This window comes from Carcharhinus amblyrhynchos, chromosome 17 (genome assembly GCF_965287045.1).
Source record: "Carcharhinus amblyrhynchos chromosome 17, sCarAmb.v2.hapA, whole genome shotgun sequence".
NCBI classification, from domain to species: Eukaryota; Metazoa; Chordata; class Chondrichthyes; order Carcharhiniformes; family Carcharhinidae; genus Carcharhinus; species Carcharhinus amblyrhynchos.
In genome coordinates, this window is record NC_137340.1 from 21,266,622 (window position 1) to 21,294,420 (window position 27,799).

General features: G+C 42.6%; 1 protein-coding gene across 1 annotated transcript in view; it reads right to left on the minus strand.

Annotated features, from left to right (window-relative positions):
* The window catches only part of jakmip3 (Janus kinase and microtubule interacting protein 3), a 212,800-nt gene that overhangs the window by 54,120 nt on the left and 130,881 nt on the right, over positions 1-27,799 (minus strand). The window contains exons 20-22 of the mRNA XM_080205603.1: positions 25,282-25,347; positions 24,754-24,798; positions 19,688-21,291 (exon numbers count right to left, since the gene is read on the minus strand). Of these exons, the coding sequence (XP_080061729.1) occupies positions 20,959-21,291; positions 24,754-24,798; positions 25,282-25,347 (444 nt within the window). The 3' untranslated portion in view covers positions 19,688-20,958. The remainder of the gene's footprint in view (positions 1-19,687; positions 21,292-24,753; positions 24,799-25,281; positions 25,348-27,799) is intronic.

Sequence of the window (27,799 nt, forward strand, 5' to 3'; positions counted from 1 at the left end):
TTATTAGAAAGGTGCCTAAAATCATCATCCTAAGAGTGATTTCCATGTTTGCAGGGCAACAAAGAGAAGTCAGCCATGAGAGCCCTTTATGAGGAAGAGCCTTGAGCTCCAACCCCCAAGCCTGTAAGACCCCCTCCCACAGCCCATAGCCTGGCAGCAGCAGAGGAGCCCATGAGTACAGTTGGCGGCATACTTATCTCCCACTCAGAGTCCACGGTGTCAGGTGTTTGCTTGTCAGGACCAAGAGAGACTGGTGCTTGCTGGACTTCGCACTGAGGGTGGGGGACGGGGAACAGGGGATGGGGGGTGGGGTGGGGGGTGGGGGGAGGCAGGAGCATAACGGGAGATTAGATCCAGCCTCAATGGATGCAAGGGATTCAAATCAGTTGTTGTCTGGTTCTCGTTCGCTCTGGGCGATTGTGAATCCCAGCTGGGCTGAGCGGCTCTGGAGAGTCAGTCCCAATATATTTACTCGATGGAGCAGAATGTGTTCAGTTTACTCTGCAATTTGAATTTCACACAATCCCTTCTGTGCAGAAGGAGGCCACTCAGTCCATCGAGCCTGCACCAACAACAATCCCACCCAGGTCTCATCTTACCATCCTACACATTTACCCTGTTAGTCCTTCTGACACTAAGGGGGCAATTTAGCATGGTCAATCCACCTAACCTGCACATCTTTGGATTGTGGGTGGAAACTGGAGCACTGGGAGGAAACCCAAGCAGACACAGGGAGAATGTGCAAACTCTGCACAGTCAGTTACCCGAGATCAGAATTGAACCTGGGTCCCTCGTGCTGTGAGGTAGCAGTGCGAACCACTGTGCCACCAAGCTGCCTTGAAAGGCATATATTAATGTTTCGTTTAAATTAAGCAACATTGTCTTGAACTTTACTAGTTTACTTAAATGTTGAAAAGTATTTTAATCAGTTTAAATCCCTCTCTAATCTTTAACAGGCCAAATACTTAAAACTAAAGATATGGCCTCTATGCAGTAAAAGAGAACACTGACTGTAGACTTCATTTATTAACATCTGGCTGATACAAGGTTAGGTATTATCTTGTGTTCTTCCTTGCCCTGAGTTCCATCAACATACTGAGTGAATGGCAGACAAGTAGTGTGGTCTCAGCCTTCATTGCTGAATGGGTGGTTTGGAAGTTTGAGACAATGGCCAGGGCTGACTTTGCTATTGAATTTATTTGGCTATAGAAAGTAGTTTTCCATATTTCTCTGGAACCTACCTAGCTGGCACTGCATTCACGATGATTGAAGTGGTTTTGCAATATGCTCTGTCTGTGACTTTAAAATTATTTCACTGTGGGATGTGGTGAAGATTAGTGTCTGAGTAACTGTGTATGTGCAAATCCTGGGCATGGGTTGCCTTTGGAGGCAATATTAAAATATAAATAGGCTATAAGCAATCCTCCCAGAGAGCCAAATCCTTTTTGTGTGCCCTGTTTTGAAATAATAGCATTTTCTATTCCCGAATGGCTCAGAAGTATGTGCTCAAGTGGGATAATTCTTCGTCTGATATACTGAGCCCGTTCCCCACAGGGACTCATGGATTTAGGGACACTTCTTCCTTCCCTGGATATGGCCATGTAGCCAGCTAATCAAATATTTGCTCCAGTATCACATTGGAATGTCGTATAAAAAAGGGCTTTCAGTGTCTTTGAGAGCCTTTTCATGTTGGGATCAACCCCAAGCAAAAGGTGAGATTTCTAACCGTTAGAATCAAATATTTTTAATCCCACGCTTTCTGCTCTTGATCCTAGCTCATTTCTAATTTTGCTACCAGATGCTTGCAACCTGAATTGAAGTAAGACTATACTGGGCTGCTCTCATAGGGAAACTAATGAATGCTGCTTCTATTTGGGTCTTGTTTTAATTTGTACTCTAGGTTACCAGTACCCATGAGCTGACTCTTGCCATTCCTGCTGTTGAATTCAACAAGCAGAGGTGACTTTTAGACAATGTCCTGTGTGCCTACAAGCACGCTGTAATGAGTAAGTAGGAACACAAGACCAGGAGGAGGCCATTTGGCCCATCATGCCTGCTCCTCGGCCATTCAATTAGATCATGGGTGATCTTTTACCTCAACACCATTTTTCTGCACTATCCCCACAGTTTTTAATGTCATTAGAAATCTATTGATTTCTGTCTTGAACATTATTATTCATTGAGTGTTTACAACCCTCAGGGGTGGAGAATTCCAAAGGTTCATTGAGTGAAGAAATTCCTCCTTGTCTCAGCCTTAAATGGTCATATCCTGAGATCATGGGGCGGGGCGTAGTTTTCCTGTTCTGCCCACCATGGGAATCGTAGTGGGTTGGGGGGGGGCGGAGGTGGGGGGCAGAGGGGAGACCATGCAAAGGTCCTTTGACCTTGGACAGTATTTTCTGGTTTTGGAGTGAACGCAGCTGTAAAATCCTGCCCTATATCCCCTGCTTTTACCAAGCTGGGGAAACATCTTGGCCGGAATTCTCTGACATTACTCACATCTGGATTCTCCAGTCCCACTGCAGCAAATGGAGATTTGGTTGAGCTCCAAATTCTCCGTTCTCGCTGGCCGTGGGGGCGGGGTTTTGAGATCAGAGAATTCTGGCCCTCGTCTCCATCCATCCTGTCATACCCTATAAAAATGTTGTAAGTTTCAATGAGGTCACCCCTCATTCTATGGAATACAGACACAATTTTCCCAATCTCTCCTCATAAAACAATCCTGCCATCCCAGGCATTAATCTGATAAACCTCCATTGCATTCTCTCCTTAAATAAGGAAGCCAAAACTGTGCACCATACTCAAGGTGAGTTCTCACTAAGGCTTTATGTAACTGCAGCAAGACATCTTTACTCCTACACTCAAATCCCCTTGAGATGAAGGCCAACTTAACATTTGCCATCTTTATTTCTTGCCGCATCGGCATGCTGACTTTGAGTGACTCTTGACCCAGGTCCCTTTGGACATCTGCACTTCCCAACCTCTCACCATTTAAGACATATCCTGCATTTCTGTTTTGTTTTTAAGCCAAATTCAATAACTTCAAACTTATCTCCATTTACCATCTTCTAGCCCATTCACTTAGCATGTCCAAATCCTCTCGATGCCTCCTCATAAATTACATGTTCTGCCAGTTTGATGTCATCAGCAAATTTGAAAATATTACAATTGGTCCCATATCCAAATCATTTATACAGATTGTGAATGGCTGTGGATCTAGCATGGAACATTGCCATGAGTGACAGCCTGCCTTCTTAAGAATGATCTGTTTATTTCTACTCTCTGCTTTTTGCCTGCAAACCAATTCTTGCTATACTAATACTATATATGTTTTCCAATTCCATGCGCTTTCAATTATGTGGGGCCTTATCAAAATCCAAATACACCACGCCCACCAGTTCTCCTTTATCAGAACATTGATGGGAACTGGCTCATGGATCAAAGTCTCTCAGAATCCAATCTGAAGTGCAATATAAAACAGGACTGTAACTTACAAAAGCCTGAGACACGTGAAGGTAATTTTGGGAATAGATATTACCTTCACAAAACTGTCAATTACTACTGAAAGGAAGAACTGAATCTTAACTCCCAAAAACTTCAGAGGTGAAAATGCAAAAACTTCAGAAGAAGAATTGAGCTCACCTTATATTCAACTGTGCTCAATATTAATACAGGCAGGGTGACCTGTGCAACTGAATTGGTCATTTAAATGTTGCATTAATTTTAACAGACATTCTATTTTATGGGTTTCCCTGGCTAATGGATACCCATTAGCTTGAAGTAGGAGAGAGGTACAAATCCCTGAGGAAAATGTCTTTACAATGCTGCTTGTAGGTTAGAAGGAGTATTTGGTATTTCCTCCAGGCCCAACAAACTACCTTGTAAAGTTTCTAATAGTCTAACTGCTCCCTCCTGACCACCATCGGGCAACCTCCCCTGCCCAATCACCATAGGACGACCCATCCGAGACCACCAGCAGACCTCCACATCCAATCTATTCTTCACAGTGAAGACTGTCCGGACCACTATCAGATCCCATCCCCATTCCCCACCAAGCGATCATGACTCACCTATTTCCAGGAACTCTCTCCTTGAGTATACCTGTCTGCCAGCACAGTCTTCAATGTTGTTAAGCAGGGTTTCAAGCAGGTGCAGGCAGGAACCCCGCTTAAAGAAGCACTGCAATTCAATTCTGCAAGACATCTGGGGCAACAGTTTTCTGCCTTTCCTGTCTCCCAACAGCCTTTCAGGCACAGAACTCAACTTTAAGCGATATGTCTGGCCAAAGTGTCTGCAATAGCATCATAGCACAGTTTTCAACACAATAAAAGTACCATAGTATTACAGCCATGGATACCTTCCCATAGCTTTCCACTTTGGAGCTGAGATTCCACATAGAACCATAGAAAATTACAGCTCAGAAACAGGCCTTTTGGCCCTTCTTGTCTGTGCCGAACCATTTTTCCGCCTAGTCCCACTGACCTGCTCTTGGACCATATCCCTCCACACACCTCTCATCCATGAACCCATCCAAGTTTTTCTTAAATGTTAAAAGTGACCCCGCATTTACCACTTTATCCGGCAGCTCATTCCACACTCTCACCACTCTCTGCGTGAAGAAGCCCCCCCTCTAATATTCCCTTTAAACTTTTCTCCTTTCACCCTTAACCCCTGCCCTCTGGTTTTTTTTTCTCCCCTAGCCTCAGTGGAAAAAGCCTGCTTGCATTCACTCTATCCATACCCATCAAAATCTTATACACCTCTATCAAATCTCCCCTCATTCTTCTATGCTGCAGGGAATAAAGTCCTAACCTATTCAATCTCTCTCTGTAACTCAGCTTCTCAAGTCCCAGCAACATCCTCGTGAACCTCCTCTGCACTCTTTCAACCTTATTTACATCCTTCCTGTAACTAGGTGACCAAAGCTGTACACAATACTCTACATGAAATGAAATCTGAGTGGAATGAGTGGAGGCACAGTTTTCAGGTGTTACTCAGGTACACTACTTCCCACTGATCTCACTTCCACCGAGTGCCAGCTGCCCACCCTTCACATGCTTACTCACTCCTTAACCGCTCATTATTCCAACACTTATTACTCCCCTGAAACCTAATCACTCCCTAATTTATTCACAGCACCCAAATGTTGGATTACTATTGCCATAAACTTGAATTCTCTTAACTCAATCATCCAACCCCAGGTACTTGCTACCCAATTCCTCCCCAAATACTCACATTTCCCAATGCTTCCTTCATCGTTAGCTACTTGCTTGATCTTTTACTTCTGACTCCTGCATTCTAAGTTCTCATTACCATGTAAATTCTTTCTTCTTTGCCCCCCCACACTCTCAGTATTCTATCGCAAAATTACTCACAGCTCCATAACTACAGGTACTGCGCTACTTCTCAATTGTTTGCATGTCTAATGTTCTAGGAAACAAAACATACTTCTGCTTAATCTAAGCAATGCCACAAAAGATCCACATTCCCATCAGTCACTTTGATTTTTCTCCTGCTACATATAAAAGAGTATGTGTAGAAATCAAACTTCAACCATCATTATTTGTTGCAGATCCAAATAATCCTATAATACTGGGTGCTTCTTAGCTGAAACTTGTAACTGACAGACACATGTCAATCTGTAAGGTCGCTAAACAAAACAGCAATTAAAGGTAGAACTTCCGCAGTTCCAGAGACATTGGGAACAAAGCAGATCTGCATGAACGATTGAGGCAACCTAGGTGCAGTGGCCGCAGTGTGTCTTATCTGCAATGTTTACAGCAGCAATTCACTGAGGATCCTTCGAAAGCACCTTTCAAACTCGCAATCTGTACTAGAAAGATAGGGAAAGCAGATGCATGGGGACACCACTGACTGCAAGTTCTCCTCTAAGCCACACACCATTCTGACATGGAACTGTATCATTACTCTTTAACTGTCACTGGGTCAAAATTCTGAGACTTCTTCCCTGACAGCACTGGGGGTGTACCTACACTGCAGCTGTTCAAGAAGGCAGCTCACACCACCTTGTCAAGGGTCATTAGGGTTGCGCAAAAATGCTTGCCAAGCCAGCAATGCCCACATACCATGAAAGAATGAAGTATGCAATGCATGTAACTATGCCTGAATTCTCTGACTATTGATCCCTGCGGTGAAATATATTTTAGTTATTATAATGGCTCTGTCCTCAGGTATTATTACACTGGTCCAAAACGAGAGTAAGATTAAGTCCTGAAATGTAGGCAAAGCATCAGACTATTTTTGTCATGATTTGGTGCAATTTCTAAGTGATGAATTTTAAACAATTCTCCTTACTGACTCCTGAACTAAGTCATATTAAAATTCGAGGAACAGTAAAATAATTGGGACAGAAGATGGCAGCAGTAGTTCCCGCACCATAAAGCTGAGATCTGAGTAGTTTGTCTCAGAGCTGCTTGTGTCTAAATTCGTAAGAGACTGGCACACGGGGTGGGATTTTCTAGCTGTGCTTGTCCTGAAACTAGAAAATCCTGTCCGAGGTCAACAGGAACTTTCCATGATCCACCCCTTGTCCACCACAATTCCCATGGTGGGCAGAATGTGAAAATTTGCCCTGTGGTGTTTAAAATGAAGGCTGGAATGTTATGGCCGTTCATGCCGGCAGGATTTTCCCATCCTGCTGCGGAGAATGGGGATTTGGCTGGGCACCAAATTCTCCAGCCTCGCTGCAGCAGGAGCGTGGTGGGAATGGCCAATAAGATCGCACCTAAAGTATGTCTTGGAACCTTTACTGGGCTGAGGTTGTCCATCATGTAACTCTGAAAATCAACTGGAAAAGGAGTGGAGATGATGTTGCACGCATGGCCTGAGGAAGAGAGTAATAAAACTATTGGGCAAACTTATTTCTGCCTAAGCTTTTTTTGATTAAGTCTGAACAACCTGGTGGTACATGATTGAGGCAGAAACAGCGGGGTTCCATCATTCCACATTGTTCTACTGCCCTGTGAATCAGGTATCACTTAAAAGAAAGCACAGTAAGGTGCCTATTGCTGCCATCACCCTCTCAGCCACTGCCAGCTGTTTCTCTCAGTATGACTGACAATTTGGCACTGATTAATGTTGAATTATGGACACATTTACACAATTAACCAGGAACTGAACCGAGACTGTCTAAACTCATTTCACTCTCAGTGCCACCAAAGCCAGCAGAGAGGGGTTAATTGCATCCCATTAGTTGGGGCTAGATTTTAATCAGGTTTCAAAATCTGGTCTGAATGTAAATTATTCCAACTTACAGCACAACTCAATCCTTTCTTGTCATGCTCCAGTATAGTCAAAGAAATGGCAATATGGTTATTCTGGTGCAACCCTAAATATCTAACGTGACTTCCCAATGCTAAAAGTGGTTGTCTGATTGGACAACAGCATGGTGCCAAAGTGATTGTGAAGATTTAATGGATAATGCACATATGATGACATTGAATGAAATCATGCAATTTTTAAAACTGCAAAAAGTCCTTTATTGTTACTACTGATCCTAATTCAATGTAAATATGCCTGAATTCTCTTTAAGTATTTTCTCCCAGTTGGAGGGCCAGATTTTCCATCCCTTCCCACTGGCAGGATTTCCCAGTGCCACCAAAGATGACTCCCCCTCCACTTTTGAGAGCCACACAAAGTGTCGTAGACTTTTTTCTTATTTTGGCTAATAACTTGTTTTGTTACTTTGGTTTTGATAACCTTCCACCCCCTTTCTGCAGAATACTCAATTTATTCATGGGAATAGAACAAATTCCTCAGGGGGCTTGTAAAAACTACAGCATTCATGTGCATCACCTGTTCACAGTTATTTAGGATTTTGTTAGTGTGACCCAGCCGCCCCTATCAGAAAAAAATGCGCATGTTGTCAACACAGATATGCGTAGTGGCCAAATGATCTTCCTACTGCATGTCTTGTCAACTGACTCCACCATCTGTCAACCATTGATGACTTCAAACAGATTGGCAGTACAACCATGCAGTGCTGCTATATTGTGTGTAATGGAACTGGCAATAAAAAAATTATCCTTATTAAGTGCTGATTTGTGAGCAGTTCTTTTGTTATCTGAACATCTGATTCCTAGAATAATTCAATTTTGCAGCGCTGATGGAGGACATCCAGCCAATGATTTCTGCACCAGCGCTCAAAAAGGACTTGGAACATAATGTTAATTTCCGCGCTGTTCCTTCACACCCCTTCCATTTATTCTACTTTCAAATACTTGCCTTTTAAAGCAAATGTGGCATCTGCATGTTTCAATAATCCTCTGTGTAAAAAAAATTCTCCAAATCTTTGAATTACCTCGCTTGGGAATGATTTCATGTTAGCGCTATTTAGTTAATAAATTGTCCACCAACGGAAATGAATTTTGGGTTGGGATTGACCAGGCTTACTAGCCCCTGCAGGAATCCTGATGGCTTAGACTGGGCAGGAAACTAAGAAATGTGCAAACCTCTTACTATACATTTAATTAGCGGAATGGAAGCTTGATTCAATCCCCTCCCATGATGCATCCCCCTCCAGAAGGAAGTCCACCAGATAGATTTTGGTGCAGAATTGGACAAACATAGACCTGATGCCTCGTACTCCAAGGGGGGTGCAGGGAGGTAAGTGCTGTGCCCATGTACCTCTCTGTTACTGCCAGGATACAGATGAAAACTCCACCAAAGGGACTGGTGGTTGGATGGGCTCAGACTGAAGGGAAAGGGTCTGACCTCAGTATCTCCTCTGGAAAGGGGTCCAGCGGCTGCACTTGTTCCCTGGGAAAGGTGACGTTCAGTTTCAGGATGGTGAATTCAGACATTCATTATTGCCTCTATCATCTGAAACTTTTGAAGTGTCCGGCTCACTTTGATTTCCACGCCCCTTGGACACCTGGAAACCTTCAAAATTAATGTCACACTCCATTCCACAATAAGGATTGGCCCAGGTGAGAAAAGTGTTCTTATAGAGATGACCACTCAGGATTACCTCGGCCACCTTCTTGTGTACTCTCATAACCCACTGATGCTGTGGAGAATCAGGTGTTGGTGGTTGGGCCTTCATCTGCATGCTATTAGTGAGATGGAGATCAGTTTCATGCTGGCCTCCACTAGATTTACTGATCCAGCATGGTGGGTATCAGCACAAAATCCCATGGGACATTCATGCAGGTGTAAACCCAATATCTGGGCCTTCCACCGACCTCTTCCCCCCTGCCCACTATTGGACCAACCCCTCGAAGGCATGGGTGAATTTTACCCAATGTCTCTCATTCCCAGTGAATCTTTTCTTAACTCAGTTTCTGGCTTTGTCATGTTTCCAAAAATAGAATGACCAAAATTGGGCACAACTTTCTCACTGCAGCCGAACCACTGATTGTGTACTCCATATCTTTATTTATAGAGTCATAGACGTTTACAGCATGGAAACAGGAGCTTCAGCCCAACTTGTCCATGCTGCCCTTTCTTTTTTAAAACCCCTAAGCTAATCCCAATTGCCTGCATTTGGCCCATATCCCTCTATACTCAACGTACCCATGTAACTATCTAAATGTTTTTTAAAAGACAAAATTGTACCCGCCTCTACTACTACCTCTGGCAGCTTGTTCCAGACACTCATCATCCTCTGCGTGAAAACTTATCCCTCTGGACAATTTTGTATCTCTCCCCCCCTCACCATAAACCTATGCCCTCTAGTTTTAGACTCCTAAAACTTTGGGAAAAGATATTGACTATCAAGCTGATCTGTGCCCTCATTATTTTACAGAGCTTTATAAGATCACCCCTCAGCCTCCTATGCTCCAGAGAAAAAAGTCCCAAACTATTCAGCCTCTCCTTATAACTCAATCCACCAAGTCCCGGTAACATCCTAGTAAATCGTTTTTGCACTCTTTCTAGTTTAATAATATCTTTTCTATAATAGTGACCAGAATTGCACACAGTATTCCAAGTGTGGTCTTACCAATGTCTTGTACAACTTCAATAAGATGTTCCAGCTCCTGTATTCAATGTTCTGACCAATTAAATCAAGCATGCCGAATGCCTTCTTCACCACTCTGTCCACCAGTGATTCCATTTTCAAGGAGCTATGAATATGCACCCTTAAATCTCTTTGTTCTGTAACTCTCCTCAGTGCCCTACCATTAACTGAGTGAGTCCTGCCCTGGTTCTACCTACCAAGAAGCATCACCTCATATTTGTCTAAATTAAACTCCATCTGCCACTGTAGATTACATGTTTCTTTTCAATTTTTATCAAAACACCATCTCGCTTTTAAATATTGATGCACCTTTACCTCTGAGTCTCTCTTCCCTTCAACATCTTACAGGCTTTACAACTGGTGTCTAGAAACAGGAGCCAGAAGGTTTGAAGTCCAATGACCACTTTGCGATGTTTGCAAAAACAGTGATGTGGAGATGCCAACATTGGACTGGGGTGGGCACAATAAGAAGTCTCACAACACCAGGTTAAAGTCCAACAGGTTTATTTGGAGTCGTGAGCTTTCAAAGCACTGCTCCTTCATCAGGTGAGTCACTCACTGTGCAAAAACCATCACATATCTTTTTGCTGCCTACGTGAACATGCTACTGCCTCTTGCTGATTCTATGATCAGAGTGAGGAAGGGTGCAGAGCCTTGAGGAACACTTCTGCATGGAACTTCTTAAAGAAGAAAATGAGGAAAGAGGGTTAGGAACATCCTCACCCACCTCAGTCATATGATTGCCCTGACTCTCCACCATCCATCGTTCTACCCCTGAGAAGAAGCCCAGGAAATCCCGGAGGAACTGCAAAGGGGTGGTGACTGGTGCTTGTCCCCTGGATAAAAATAGAGTCGAATTGGTTCCAGACAGTGCATTCCAGATTTATCAGTTTTCATTACCAGAACACAAAAAAAAGCCCCAATTTTGAGAAAGGGGGTAAAATATGTGGACACATTATTCTGTCAAAGTTACATTTCCAATAAACATCATTGCCCATGAATGTGGACTATCTGGTGAGACTTACGTCAAAGTCAAAATTGATACAAAGATCTTTTTGGAAGAATTTTGAACTCTTCCACAATACTCCATGAAGCTTTGTTAAAGAAACAATAATGTGATGGATTCAAAGAGCAGTCAGGCGCTCCAGTTTGAATGGACCATTACCACCAACAAAATAAAACTTCGGAGCTAATTCTCTTTTAATATTGTGTTCATAATCTTGTTCTGGTATAATAATATCGCCAGAGAATTCCAGCTTCAAGACAGTTCCACTGAGGGACAAGTAAATGGACCATGATTTAAGTTAAATGGCATCTACTTATGAATATTTCAGGGATTCTATTTTCCATTAGAAAGCGATTTAGATTTCTCAAAGTGCTTTTCTCTAACACCAGAGGGTCACATCATCCAGGATGAATCCAGAGCTGTTTGTTGTTTCTTAGTTGCCACCTTTCAAGAAAATTATGCCAAGCAGGTTGGGGATAATTTTTAAAAAGTGGTCAAAAAGCCACTGTTTGTAAACAAAGTTGGAACTAGTTTCTCTCTGTAGGAGTTGGAGAGCTGGATTTTCCATCCTTCCCCACTGGCATGATCTTCCAGTCCTGCCGAAGGTGAACCCCGCCTCCCTCCCCCCTCCTTTTGAGAGCCACAGGGGGCCCGATTTTACCATTCTGATTCTAAGTGCTGAATCTGGGCGCAATTCAGATCTGACTTGGAAAACTGCTCTCAGGCACCCCCATACACACTTGGCCTGAAAAGAAATCGTGAATCTGAATTGCACTGTGGGCAGGGCTTATTGCGCCTGAAATGCTGCTGCTCCGATCTGCACATGCACAGTGAGAAAAGAAATCTGAAAAATGCGCCCTTGTCACATTGCTCCTGGACCACAAAAAGCGGGTAAAGTGACCCGGGAGCAAAAAGCGGGAGCAATGGCCCCCACAGATATCGCCCCACCCCCACAACATAACTGTCCCCCTTATCCATCCATCTACCCTGCTACCCAGACCAGTCATGACCCTCTGCCTCCTTTCCTCCCCACCGATCGCCCACAGAGTGACAGTGGACCCCCTTGCCCTCCTGCCCCCCGACCATCTGGCCTCTCTCCCTGCCCCACAACTTCCCCCAACCCTCACCAGTGAGCGATCGGGCCTCCCCCCCGACACCAGAGATACACCTTGCCCGCCTCCCTTCCCACCCTCCAGAAAATAATTGGCCTCCCTCCTCCATCCCCAACCAGAGAATGATCAGGCCTCCACCATCCCCCGCTCCTATCCCTCCCAACCAGTGATCTAAGTCAGAGGGCCATTGGAAGCTCTGAACTTACTTCTTCAGAAGCTGGAGCGCCCGAAACAGACCTTTGCCGTGCATGCCTATTTTGCACTGTATCTGGACGCGTGAATGCGATGATAAAATGGGAAATGCTGGTAAAGTTGGGCGCAATTCAGATCGTGGGGGGAGGTCTGTGGCAGTTCTCCCACTCACCTGATGAAGAAGCAGCGCTCCAAAAGCTAGTGGTGTTTGCTACCAAATAAACCTGTTGGACTTTAACCTGGTGGTGTGAGACTTCTTACATGTAAGTCAGTCAGAAGGAGCTTCCCACATACAAATTGAGAGTTGAGATCACTTTGATGGTTATCAACAATGACCTCTGGGTTGTTGAGTTTCTGGAATGGATGCATTATTGAGATGGGACAACTCTGGCATAGATTGCCCTGTTCAGTTTCTGTCTGTTAAGACAAATGTTTTTCAATTAATCCCTGATATCTGTGCCTGGATCTGTAGAGTTAGTTGGTTGCATTTCAGTGGATCTGAACAATATGACAGACATGATAGATTGTTCACTTGTGCCCCAGTTCATTGCAGTGCTGAATCCTGTCTTCACATTGGACACGTTGCCTGGATGGGTGAAGTTCCAACAACACTCAAGAAGCTTGACACCATCCAAGACAAAGCAGCCCACTTGATTAGCACCACATCTACAAACATTCAATCTCTCCACCACCGACGCTCAGTAGCAGCAGTGTATACTATCTACAAGATGCATTGCAGCAATTCCCCAAAGATCCTTAGACAGCACCTTCCAAACCCATGAACACTTCCATCTAGAAGGACAAGGGCAGCAGATACATGGGAACACCACCACCTGCAAGTTCCCCTTCAAGCCATTCACCATCCTGACTTGGAAATATATCACTGTTCCTTTGCAGGTGATGGGTCAAAATCCTGGAATTCCCTCCCTAACAGCATTGTGGGTCAACCCACAGAACATTGACTGCAGCGATTCAAGAAGGCAGCTCACCATTTCCTTCTCAAGGGCAACTAGGGATGGGCAATAAATGCTGGCCAGCCAGCGACACCCATGTCCCATGAATGAATAAAAGAAAATATTAATGCAGGTTTTAGCTCAGAATTACAGCAACTCATGCCAGCATGGGAAAAGAGTAGTTTGTGTTACAATTTTAGTTTCATAAATGACAGACCACAACAGAGCACCTGCATATACTTGTGTAAGTCTTGGAAAATTGGACATGTTTGAGGTAAATATTTATGATGCCACATTGAGATTTCCTTCAGATGTTATTAACACTCCAGAATTTATGATGCTGAACCACTTCTTCCAAGCTGCATTTTGGCAATTCATTAAAACTAGACGTAACTGTGCACCTTCTCAGTTCCTCATATTACTGCTACCTGATAATAACTCAGGTACTCATTGTAATAGTAACAGTAATTGCAAGACAGTGGAATTAAATTTATTGCTTTGCAAAGGTTCTCTGTTCTGGAACTTATTTTATTGAAAATAGCCACTCATACCTTCATTAGATTTCAGTAAATAATTGCTTTTTTAAGTTTGCAGCCAAAGGGAATTTAAATACAAACAATTTTGCCAATTCTATTTCGAGTTTCTGCTTGTTGGCACAGAATTGGAAGAACATTGTGTAGCAGGAAACTCTCACCTGACTGGTGCAAATGATTAACAAAATGTTCCTGTGACTTTCCTGTGGTGAGCGCAAATTGAATGAAGGAAGAGGTTAGCAGAGGCATGGGCAGATAGACAAATGGACAAAAAGGGAGTGGGGGTCTTTTCACGTGGCTGTAATGGGAGTGGGAGGGAAAGAGTTGGGTTGGGGCTGTACCAGTAGCATTTGGGAAATCTGGAAGCCTCCATTTCCTTGGACGCGGTGGCATTTTGTGCCCACAGCAAGGGCATTTGTTCCTGATGTAGGGGGACTAATTAAGCTAACAAACACATAACCATAGATTTAGGAACACTAACTCAATACTAACTTTAGAATGAGTGATCGTGGGCTATGGGAATGTAAGCCAGCCAGGGCTGTTGCTATTGAAGACAGCTCTGTATGATTAACAAATATTTCTCATTTAAAACATGTATTTTGAATTTACAAGATAGATTGTTTTGCTTTTGGTTACATTTAGTGAAACTTCAGTCAGTGATAAAATGCAGGGAGAAGGAAGGAACAATAGATTCACTGAAAGCAGGAATGCTATCAGCAGTGGTCGGGAACAAGATGACTACCAATGCTAGCCTTGTGAATAAGGTCATACAACTCCGAGAGATGATGCAGGTGGCGAGCAGACATGAAGAATTTCTCAGGGTTGGATGAGAATCACATGGGTTCAATTTGGTGGGAATCATTCTCCCATCTTACTGTCCAGTGTCCCATGGGAGTAACGTCCACAATTTAATAACAAATGAAATCTCATGAGGTCAGGGTGTATATTGTTATTGGCTGGAGTTAATGACACGATGATTATTGACTGATTTGTATTAATGTTTACTAGATAATGCCCACCGGAAAGGTGGGCAAAATGATTTTGGGAATGTATAATGGCCTTCACAGGAACATTGTTCTTCAGACTGATATCCGGCTGCCCGCATTCCAAACCTTGAGTGCAAGGCTTCCTCATATCATTCTCCCACTCAATCGTTTGGTTAAATAAAGTCAAGTCTTCAAAATCAGTACACTGCATTTTGAGTCTTTGTATTAGCTTTAGTAACTATACATAGCCTCGAGAGGAAACTCCATCTACAGTTCCTGACAGGTTTTCAAACACTGTGAGCCGAAGGGGTCTTGTGCTGTATTGTTCTATGGAAGTCAGCCTGATTGATGGGTTTGGCTTGCAGTCTGGCAGGCAATACTCCTGAGGAGGCTGGAGGACAAGGCAGATCCAATTCCTCCACCCTGGCAAGGTAGAGGAATTCAATCACTTTGGAAACAAAAACAAGAAGGAAGATTACTACCCGAATGGCTGTATATTGGGAGAGGAGAGTGTGCAGTGAGACCTGGGTATCCTTGTGCACCAGTCGCTGAAGGTAAGCATGCAGTTGCAGCAGGTGGTAAAGAAGGCAAATGATATGTTGGCCTTTGTTGTAAGAGATTTTGAGTAAAAGAGCAGGGATGTGTTGGTACAATTGTACAGGGCCTTGGTGAGGCTACACTTAAAATATTGTGCGCAGTTTTGGTCTCCTTTTCTGAGGAAGGATGTTCTTGCTCTCAAGGGAGTGCAGCGAAGATTTACCAGGTAGTTTCTGGGGATGGTGGGACTGATGTATGAGGAGAGATTGACTAGGTTAGGATTGTTTTTGCTGGAGTTCAGGCAAATGAGGGGGGATCTCATAGAGACTTATAAAATTCTAACAGGACTAGACAGCACAGACGCAGGGAGGATGTTCTCAATGTTGGGGGAGTCCAGAACCAAGGGTCATAGTTTGAGGATTCAGGGTAGACGATTATGATGGCGGTGAGGAGACACTTCTTCACACAAAAAGTGGTGAGTCTGTGGAATTCATTACACCAAGTAGTTGATGCCAAACTATTGAGCGTATTCAAAAGGCAGCTAGATATTGCACTTGGGGTGAATGGGATCAAAGGTTATGGGGAGAAAGCAGGATTGGGCTACCAAGTTGGACGGTCAGCCATAATCGTGATGAATGGCGGAGCAGGCTTGAAAGGAGAAATGGCCTCCTCCTGCTCCTATCTTCTATTTTTCTATATTTCTATGACTTGAAACTTGAGGGAACAATCCAATTTCAATAAAGAACCTGATCGTAGACCTGGGGTGTATCTGCTCCTGGGATCTTTGTTAGTTTTGTTATTTTAATCATTAATTAAAGGACCACAGGGTGACTGCAGGAAGCTACAACACCCAAAATGTCCACACTGAGATAAATGATACTTCAATGAGCAGGCATATCAGCAGACTGAATACACTTACCATGTGCTGATACAGGATTGAGTGCACTGTCCTTGAAGTGACTTTATTATCAGGCAAATTAATCAGAGTGAAAACCTTAGTAGTAATTTTGATGTTGGGGGGAGTCTGGCATGCCAGGATATTCATGTTTGCTTCTCTTAGCTAACAGGGCATGGTGTAGGGGCAGAAATTGAAATATACCAGGCTGGGGCTAAAAATTAAATCTTTATTTGAACATTTTCAGGTGGGATAGAGAAAGGAGGAGGAATGATACAATTACAGTTATGGAAACAGTTATTATTAATGATGACTATGCTAAACTCTATAGATTATGAACTAAATTCGTTTATTAGTGTCACAAGTAGATTTACATTCACACTGCAATGATGTTACTGTGAAAATCACCCACTCCGGTACCTGTTTGGGTACGCTGAGGGAGAATTTAGCATGGTCAATGCGCCTAACCAGCTTGTCTTTCAGACTGTGGGAGGAAACTGAAGCACCTGGAGGAAACCCACGCAGTTACAGGGAGAATGTGCAGACTCTGCACAGACAGTGACCCAAGCCATGAATCGAACCCCGGTCCATGACACTGTGAGGCAACAGTGCTAACCACTGTGCCAATATGCCACCCAGGTATCTGAGGTACCTGATACCTTATTGGCAATACAATAACTAAAAGTAGGTTCAGGTTCATGGTCCAGAGCATACATTATGCCTGCAGCAGCTGACAATATCCACTGGGCCAGTTCAGTTACAAATTGTCATTGAGAAAACACATCGTAAGCATGTAAATCTAGCTTTATGAAAAATACTAGTTGCTCTTCTTTATTCAGGAGGACTTATTGCATCTGTGCAAGCTCTGGAGAAAGAAAAGCAAGTAGTATGATATTTACTATCAGACACATTGGGAATGAAATTTGTTTTAGGACACTTGTGCAAACTAGGAGCTTGTTTTAAATTCCGCCTGAATTTGGTTTTCATTTATGTGGAGTGTAAACAAGCTGTCAATTTGTTATCAGCTAAGACACCTTTCACCTCTGCTTTGTTCTGATATGTTTAGTAATCAGCTATCTGACTGCTGCTTCTAAGATGTGCTCACATCCAGATGATGCTTTTTCCAAACCAAAGATGGAGTACAGTCTTCTAGCCATGAGAATAGGCAGTCTTTTCAAAATTGAATGAAAGATGTATGCAGTTGCTTCGGACATGAACTTGATACCCTGACCTCTGATGTAAGGTGCATATTCCTGCTCAATGAACAAAACACACTGGTTCATAGAATCCCTATGGTGCAGAAGGAGGGCCATTCAGCCCAACGAGTTTGCACTGACAACAATCCCACCCACGCCCTATCCCCATAACCCCACTTATTTACCCTGCTAGTCCCCCTAACACTAAAGGGCAATTTAGCATGGCCAATCCACCTAGCCCACACATCTTTGGAGTGTTGGAGGAAATTGGAGCATTGGGAGGAAACCCATGCAGACATATAGGGAGAATGTGCACACAGTGATCCGAGGCTGGAATCGAACCCAGTCCCTGGTGCTTTGAGGCAGCAATGCTAACCATTGCGCCACCGTGCCACCAACTGATAAGTAATTATTGAAACAGCTTAGCAATTCTGCTAACATCTTCAATTTGAGTGATTTTCTGTAAAATTCATATTATAAACTGCGAAAAGTAGTGGGGTAAAAATAGTCTGGTGATTAGCAGGTCAAATTAGCAAGATTTCATCCCAAGATCAGTCAAAATGTGGAAGGAAGAGTAGCAATCAGTCTGCTTTCACAGCTTGTTAATTATTAGTATTTGCATAGAGAGAAAACATGAGCTCTGAGCTCCTGTCCATAAGTTGTTGTAAATTTTTGTGATTAATTAAAAGATCACAGGGTGACTATTGGAAGCAATAACACCCTTAGGGAGGAATCTTACGGCTGTTCATGCCAGCTAGATCTCCTGGTCCCACTGCAGTGAACGGGGATTGAGCTGGGTGCCAAGCTCGCCATCCTTGCTTGCAGTGGCAGCAGAGCGTGAACGGCCAGTAAGATTGCGCCCACGGAGTGTCCACAACGAGACAAATGAGATTGCAGTATGCAATTCAGCGGACTGACACATTACTGGATTAAATACACTTACCATGTGATGATACAGGATTGAGTGCACTGTCTGTGTGGTGACTCCTATCTTTATTATCTAGCAAAATTAATCAGGGTGAAAGCCTTAGCAGTAAGCAATCAAATGCCCTAAATCATCTATTATCTGAAGGCACTCACAGAATGTTGAGTCAGAGATAACACTCACCGAATACATAAAGATATATTTCAGCATCTAGACTCATACAGTTTTGTTGTCTCTTGTTTTGAGTCGATTTTCATCACTTGCCGCTTAAAAAGAAAGGCTATTTGTTGCGTTTAATTTTTTTTCACGCCTTCATGTTAAGATTTCGCAACAGGCTTTCCTGACATGGAGGCTCCCTCAGTGGTCTAAACAGCAATAAGGAAATAAGCAGGATGGAGGCCAGTAGATAAATAGGGATGGAGGGGAAACTCCTCTGCTGGATTGGTGCCAGCTGTGATTGTGAATGAATGTAAGTCACTCATTGCAGTGGTTACCTCCATTGAACTGGCAACCACTGCACATGATGGTGGGCACTCCATTGGCAAAATACCAGCAAGCCTGCATAATCAACTGCCCTCCTCCATGGAGCAGGCAGCTGACTTACTTCCCAGGTACCCCAGGAAACCTCCCCAACAGAGGAAATGCATGGGGCAGACATCCTAAAGCAGATTCCCCGACTTTGCCAAACCCTCCATCTTCATGCCCCCACCACGGAAACAGGAATATTCCACCCAATAACTGTTGGTGGAACGGCAATGGCTGAGGGGACACTAGAGATCCTAGCTTCATCCCCTTGCATGTACCATTGAAAGGCAATAAGGTTGACTGTATTTTTTTCTGGTGCCAGGGAAATAAAGCATCCACAACCTACTTGACGTGTAACCCTTCTGCAATGACCTGAACCATCTCTATTTCCTGGTTTAAGACACTTGCATTGACCAGGTATGAGGTTTACAGAACAGCTGGTACCACCACTCTGTGCTCCATCTGCAGCTCAGGGTGAGTGGTAGATACAAGGACACCAGTTCCATTTGTCAACTGCCTGGCAAATTGGATCAGTTTATAGAACAATGCAAACACACAGCAAACGTACACTGGAAATGCTACTTGCAGTGCATTTTGAATGGCAAAGTCCCATTTTACAGTGAAAAATTCTCCTAACAATGATTACAAAAAGAAACTGGACTTATAGTAAACTGTTCACGACCGCATGACTTTACAACCAGCAAAGTACATTTTATGCAATGTAATGTAGGAAATAATGTAATGTTGACCAAAGGTTGGTTGAGCAGTAAACCAGCCAGGGCAACCATTGCTCTTAAAGTAACAAATGCAGCTCCTTTAACAAACATGAGGAACAATATATTTCTTACCTGTCCTACTTCTGAATGAACCTTCTCCAGATCCATCAGGTATGAATACCAAGGATGTCCTTCACTCTGCTTCACCTTATTTCTCGCAATTCCTTAAATGAATGTGTGGTTCACATTCAGCTCCTTATTTATATAGCTGGGGAGATGTATCTGTTTGTGACTCCAGTATTTTTACTCAGGGGTTTTCTTTGCCTCCTTGTGTCCGTTATTCAAAAAGTCAAACTCCATGTCTGCGCCCAGTGATGTTTTTCAGTAGCCTCATATATTAGTCTTTTCCTTCTAATAGAATTTTGCTTCTTTTGATTGTCCTTGAGGGAAAAATCCCAATTTTTTTCAGGTTGAGCAAATACAACTTCTTAAAAAAATACAATTTTCCAATTCCATTCTCTTGCGTTGTTTCGTCCTCTTAGAAAATACGAACAATTTTCAATTTATCATTGTGCTATCAGCAGGATTATTTTTCCCAATTACACTCATTCCACAGTTTATATGAAAATTACTGCCTATTTTTCTTGATTATTATTCTTCACAACTGGACTATTTTTTGCCCAGTGATGCTTTTTCAGTTTATCTGGTTTGCGGTATCTTCTCCACATCCAGAATACAATCATTTGTTTCTGGATTTATCTGCGGGATATATTTTGGGTTTCTTTTTGAGTTCTTGGAATCACATAGTTCCCTTTCTTTGGAAATGTAGGAGCTCAATATTTGTTAGGGAATCAGTCCAGCCAAGCCTTAAAGTTATACCTGCTGGTGCTGATTTTTGTAAACATTATCAATAAGTTTACGTTAATCTCCAACATTCAAAAGTTGCTTTAACATCTTGTGCCATCTTGGAATCTTTGTGTCAGATGCAAGACTTACAATGTAGCATTATGTTGCATTTGCTCTATCTGTCTAGTAGTTTATTTTAAAGTTTACAGGGCAACTGGTTTACACATGTATACACACACCATCCACATCTCTGAAGTGACATCTGTACGGCTTTACTTAAGTTAAGCTTCATGTTCAATGAGTTGACTTCACTGATAAGTGTTGCTACCAAGGTTTTGCAACCTCTGGAGCTACAACATGTTCCTAATGCAGCAAAGCGTATGAAGTAGAAATGAATGTTGAGTGGAAGTCATGCTTCTATACTGAAGCAGTTTTCTCAGTCTCCTGCACAGCAGGGAAGGTTAAGGTCATCCTTTCATCCACTAAATATCAAAACTATTCTATCAGCCTTGCTGTGCATTCTTCTGTACTCATTTCCTCTGACGGAAATCGATTTTCTAAATTCGATCATTTTTCATTGTTGGTGTAACGTTGCAAACGCTTACTTTCAGTCCATTTACATTTTCCATTTCTTTGAATGGTTTTGTTACATTTTTACAGAACTTGTCTTTCAAGTCAAGAGCATGGTTCTCCTTTGAGTTCTGGATTCCTTCTGGCACGATGCTCTTAGAACCCCAAACATTCTTTATGCATTTTCTGTTCTCCTCAAAGAGAATTGTGAGGTGTTCTTTCAAATACTTATTGTCTTGGTATAGTGTTGGTCTTCCTTGGGACAACACTGTAATTTGATCATTTATTACAGTATCTAGTTTTCTTTCCTTCATTGCAGCCTGTGAAGAACAACTTCAAGATCAAGTACATTGCATAAAAAAAAATCAGCAATCTTTATAGAGCCTTATGTGGTATTACCTTGCTGCCATTTTTTGAGGTGAAATAATTTTGTAAACATCTTGTCGCCAAAATGTAGTTACTCCCATATAAAACAGTGCAAGCTTTGTACACAGATTTTAAAAATAACTTAAACATTACCAAAGAATGGTATTGAACATCGTTCAATTCTGGAACATCATGGAAAATTAGGTGTAAACTTAGATTTGCTCATAATGAAGAACTTGTATATTTACTTTCATCAACTGGATACTTTGGTAATTTATAAAAAATAAACAGAGTTACAGAGCTCCTATCTACAACTTCAGTAAAGAGGAATTGAAGCCAAGAACATCTGCAAGAAGAACAACAGATTGTATTTATTTAGCATTTTCAATGGTAAAGAAGGTCACTGAAACACCAACTCTGTTTTTGCTCTGCAGGATTGCGGGGCATTTCCAGTATTTTCTGACTTTATTTCAGATTTCTGCACCCGCAGTGTTTTACTTTTGATGTATAATGTGGGAAGCATTCAGTGTGGTGGCCAGCAGTAGACAGAAGAGCTGGGGATGCTGATGGTGACTGTTGGTGGGGAGCGGTTGGAGGTGGGTGCCGTTCAGACTGTGGTGGTGGAAGCGGGGTGGGGGGGAACGATGATCCGGGGGCGGGGGGGGGAAGCAGATGGAGCCAATGATCGGGTGGGGGGGAGGAGCCAATAATCGGGTAGGGGGGAAGAGGCCAATTATTGGGGGAGTGTGGAAAGGGGTAGGGAAGTGCCGACTCCGATCGGTGGTTGGGGGTGGAGCCCCTGAGACCTCCATGGCGAGCTGAGGGGGAATTTACAAAGGTTGTGATTGGGGCACCCATTAAAGATGGTGCTCCAATCTCTGTGCAGACTATGTATTAAGGCCCCGCACCCCATATGACATTATGAAACATGCCCCCTTGATTTTTTTTGAGAGAGTAAGATCTGGCAAGAAAACCAGTATCTTTCTCTGGAGAGAAACGTGCCAGATTTCCACTCGAAACACACGCTGCCATTTTTTGGTAAGATTGCCCTAAAGTTGGAAAGAAGTGAGCAGCAGAACACTGCAGGAATCAGTGCTGCATACATTTTTATTTTCAATGTATATGGGTGGTTTGGGGGATGAACTCTCCATGTTTGCCACTCATATCAGTTGGATGGGGGTAAAAGAAGGGAACAAACTGATTATTTGCAAATGCATTTTGGCAAATTGGACCAAAATATGGGGAATATCTTTTAATGCAAAGAAAAGCAACTCCGGAATAAAATCCATCAGCAAAAGTACAAAGTGACAAAAGAACAGTCAATAAGAAATTATAAGGAGAGGGAGTATTAAAAATTCCTTTAGCACAAATATGTGGCATGGTGCAAGATGTAAACTCAAGGGATAGAGCACAAGTCCCTGGAAGCAATTCATTTGTATAAGCGTTAATCGGATTTTACTTTGGAAACTGTATATATTTTTGATCATCGTGCTACAGAAAGTCATGTCTAACTTTTCAAGGAGCACATGAATTTTAATAACTTGTTACTGGGACAGGGCACTTGATCTGGGGCGACACGGTGGCACAGTGTTTAGCACTGCTGCCTCAGAGCACCAGGGACCTGGGTTTGATTGCTGGCTTGAGTCACTGCCTGTGCAGAATCTGCACATTCTCCCCATGTCTGCAGTGGGTTTCCTCCAGGTGCTCTTGTTTCCTTCCACAGTCCAAAGATGTGTGGATTAGGTGAATTGGCAATGCTAGATTGCCCCACAGTGTAAGGGAGACTAGCTAGAGTAAATACATGGGGTTATGGGATAGGGCCTTGGTGGGATTGTGGTTGGTGGAGACACAATGGGCTGAATGGCCTCCTTCTGCACTGTAGGATTCTTTGATTCATGAGAAAATACAAAGTTGACAAGAATCATTTCTTCAGAAGAAAATGGAATCATGGAGGTGACTGCTTTGATTTGACTTGATTTATTATTGTCACGTATATTAGTATAGAGTGAAAGGTATTGTTTCTTGCGTGCTATACAGACATAGAGAAGGAAAGGAGAGAGTGCAGAATGTAGTGTTACAGTCATAGCTAGGGAGCAGGGAAAGATCAACTTAGTGCGAGATAAGTCGATTCAAAAATCTGATGGCAGCAGGGAAGAAGCTGTTCTTGAGTTGGTTGGTATGTGACCTCAGACTTTTGTACCTTTTTCCTGACGGAAGAAGATGGAAGACAGTATGTCCAGGGTGCACGGGGTTCTTAACTATGCTGGCTGCTTTGCCGAGGCAGCGGGAAGTGTGAATTGTTTTGAGGTACTTAAGATTCTAAAGGGAGTAAATAAATTGGATCTTACAATGATGTTCAACATTAAAACTAGTTCTAGGACAAGGAGACGTGAGTCAAAATTGGGTTAAGTTTGGTCAAAGAACCAGTATGTGCAAAATATAAGAATAAACTACTTTTACTCCCTGTGGGGAGTCAAAAATCTTAGGAAGCATGGATTGAAGAATTTGGCTACAGTACTGTATCATTATCTCTGATGTATAGCACATTTGGGCTTAGCTCCCCAATTACAGTATAAGATTGATGAGCCCTTAAACCCTTCAGCTAAAGGATGCTGAATTGCAGAATTTGCAGCAAGTGCAAGTGAAGGGTATTCTAAAATTCAAAGAGGGGGGTGGATAAATCTTTGACCATCCAAGCTATTGAATGTCTGGTATTATAGAATGGGGCAGGGAGTCTGACTGTGGTTAAAACTGGCCTTTTCCAGTCTGTACAGACTTGTGTTCTAAGGAAATTAGAACATTTAGTCAGGGCTAAGTTCAATATGTCTAGTAACAATAGTAATATTAGTCAATTGGAGTCTAGAATCAGAGAGGTATTAACTTTATTTACGTGTGGGATAGGTTGATGTTAAGTTGTCCCTTAGTGTCAGAGGGAATTAGCAGGGTAAATATATGGGGTTGAAGGGATAGGGTGGGATTGTTGTCAGTGCAGGCTTGATGGGTCAACTGTCCTCCCTCTGCACTGCATAAATTCTAAAATTTTATGATTCTATGATCTTGTCTTATTGGCTTTATTGGGAGTTAGCAGTGATTATTGCGTGTGGCAATGTTTAACACGTAGCATGAACATTAGTTGGTTTGTTCCTATGTTCATAATCATGTAACACACTAAAATCAAAGGGGGTCTTCATGTCAAAATATTTTCTAGAAAGGAAGTACTGATGAATTGGCAAACCTAGCTTTTCAGGCTAACTTGATGGCCTCTAGACATGTAATAGCAAAATTGACCATGACTCAACGCCATGGAAGGAGCAAAGTAATCGATCGTGTTCACTTGATTAGAATTTCTATTGTGCATGCACTTCCCACTTCTTGCTCCATCTATGAAACATATTCTACTGAAGTAGACATCTTACCTGCCTCGCTGGCTGCCTGGAAGAACTACGACCAAAGAATGAAAGCTAAAGAAAAAAATAAAAACAAAAACAAAAACTGAAAATGAACAGGAAAGGAAATAGGGAAGAACAGACAGAAAACAAGAATTTAAGCAGTGTGAAGTGTGATAGATGTAAAATAATTGAAACAAAAGCCACCTGCCATATCAAGCATAGAAGAAAAAAACAGCAAAGCACATTGGAAAAAGTTAACTTATTTCTGTTTGGTTTTAAATTTCTATAATAGTTTACAAAAAGCACGTCATACGATTTTTACACTAGTCATTGCAAAGAAACATTTCAACTGGCAAGGGGGCATTAGATATAAAATTCTTGTAAATTAATTGTTAAATTTAAGTTAATGCTTCCTCTTCTAAATCTGGAATTACTAAAATATATTGCCTTGAATACAACATTTTCCAGCAGATATTCTATCCAACTCAATAAGAAGTTTAATTTTTAATCCATTGCATTACTGCATTATGCACATTTTGAATAATTTATTCTTACCTTTTCTTCCAGTTCTTTTATCAGTCTTTTCTGAGCCTCAATCCTTTCTTCTAGCTCTTTGATTCTCTGTAAAATAGAATGATTAATTTAGCACACTGTACATCTATTCTTTAACATGCTGTCTATTTTAAGAGTTAAGTAAACTACAGGAAGGAATACCAGCAATTGATGTAGGTTTGTTTGAATAATCAATATTTTGGTGTAGGTTAGTGAACAGATACTGAAATAATCCCAATGCAATAAATACCATTAAAAATAATACTACGGTGACAAAAAAATGTATATAGAGGGTCCTATTTTACCATTTTGATTCTAAATGCTGGGCAGATTTGAAACTCATAGTGTTTCAGTTCCGACTTTTAGACCCATTCTCAGGTGCCCCCATACGCACTTTGTCTGAAAAGATATCAGCGATTCTGAATCTTGCTGTAGAAACCTGTGGGTGGGACTTAACGCGCCTAAAATCCTGCAGCTCCGATCGGAGCCTCCAACTGCACATGCACAGAAACAAAATGATAGAACGTGGCACCCCTGCCACATTGTTCCCGGGCCAGATAATGCCTCCACCTGGCCCCCACAGACATTTCCCCACATCCCCCAACATTACTGACCCTCTTATCCCCCCACCCACTGCCACTCAGAACGTTCGTGGGCCACCTCCCCCCCTTTCCACCTCACTGATCTCAGGCAGGGTGGCAGTGAATCCTCCTCACCCCCCCCACTGATCTCAGGTAGAGTGGCAACAGATCCCCCTTCCACCCTTACCCCCCGCCCCCCCACCCCCGCTACTGATCTCAGGCAAAGTGGCAGCGAACCCCCTCTTCCCCCCACTGATCTCAAGCAGAGTGCCAGCAGACCCCCTCTTCCTCCTCGCTGATCTTAAACAGAGCTTTTGGACATTTGGCACTTATCCTCTCACTAACTAGTGTGCCTGAAAATTGGACTTCTGTGGAGTATGTCTGTTTTGCGTCGATTCTGGATGGGTGAACACGGTGGTAAAGGGGGAAGTGCTGGTAAGTTTGGGCATGCAGCCCATTAACTCAGTTGAAATGCATGCAAATGCATTTGAATGGCTGTCAAGCTCATTTTGGGTGGGGTCCCGATTGCGGCCATTTTTGGGCCTTGGTAAAGGGGGAACCGGCGCAGAGGCAGGCGCGGACCACACTACTCACCTCATGCCCCACTTTACCAAGTTTTCGCACCCAAAAATGGGTGCAACGCACTGGTAATAACGGGCCCACAGTGACCCAGGTCGGGTCCGTGGTGCTGTGAGGCAACAGTGCTAGCCACTTTAACTGTGATCTGCATTAGATTCAGGTTTTGCCCAAAAATGGAATTCGTCCGTCTAATTTAGCTAATTCATTTAAAAATACAAGGTTAAAACTGGTGTTAAAAAACAAAGAACGTAAGAATGTTAATGTTCATTTCCCCTGAAGTAATTTCTAGCTTGTAGTGATGCTTCACTTTAGAAAACACATCCTTCTAGCATTGAGTCACACTAGCCTCATTCTGAAATACATTTCCATAAATGATAATTAATAGGTTTCTTAAATCTAATAAGATCCTGAATCTAATGCAGATCAAGGCTAAAATGACAGTGGAAATTCTTTCTAACCCTATGCATCTATGTAATTGTTACTATCCTTTTTCCACGGCTGGTATAACATTCTTGCTTGTTACTAAAGTGAGTATATTCAACCCTATTATGAAATTAAAGAAATTTATTTGAAGGACAGTGAGTTGTTCCAGTATATGGCTCAGCGACCACAGACAAGAGCGACAGAATACAACAGCTGCGGCGAATCCAGTTTTCATAGCAAGCAAACACACTTGAGATGGAGTGCAATTAGTCTATTTACACATTTTATTAATTTAAAGGATGCATAATATAAACCTTGCTCAATAGACACCTTTGTTTCCTATCAGCTTTGGCAGGTAAATAAGGTCCGCTAGTAATTAGTAACTAAATTACAGACTTGCCACCTCTACCTTGAGACCATGGCTACAATAATGGATAAAAATGATTTAACTAATTAAAGTGCAAATATGATGAATCTACAGGATATTTCTGTAGCTGAGACCAGACTCAGAATCATCACTGTATACATTAGATGGCAAACAGTGAGGGCACATTCAAGTTCTACTTAAACATTTAAAAGAACAACCAAAAACGTTGGGTTGGATTTTCTAGTCCCCTGTACGCGTGTTTGAAGGCTGGGGGCCTCGTAAGATGCATCATGTGGCTTTCTGATTGCCCTTTCCTTCCCCGACCAATCTCCCATTTCATGGTGAGCGGAGCAGCTTTCAGGCAGCCTGCTTGCTCTTGGGCATTTCCGGCTCAGAGCTGATGATGCTGGAAATCTTCGGTTGGGAGATACGTGAAGGCCATGGGGCCCGTTACGAAGCCCGTGAAACGGTCTCCGCAAATATCTCCCGACCTGCTGCTTTGCTCAAGCAGCGCAGCATTGATGGAGCTGCTTAGCCCCCTACACTCCTGCCCTGTGAGGAGAATTAATTT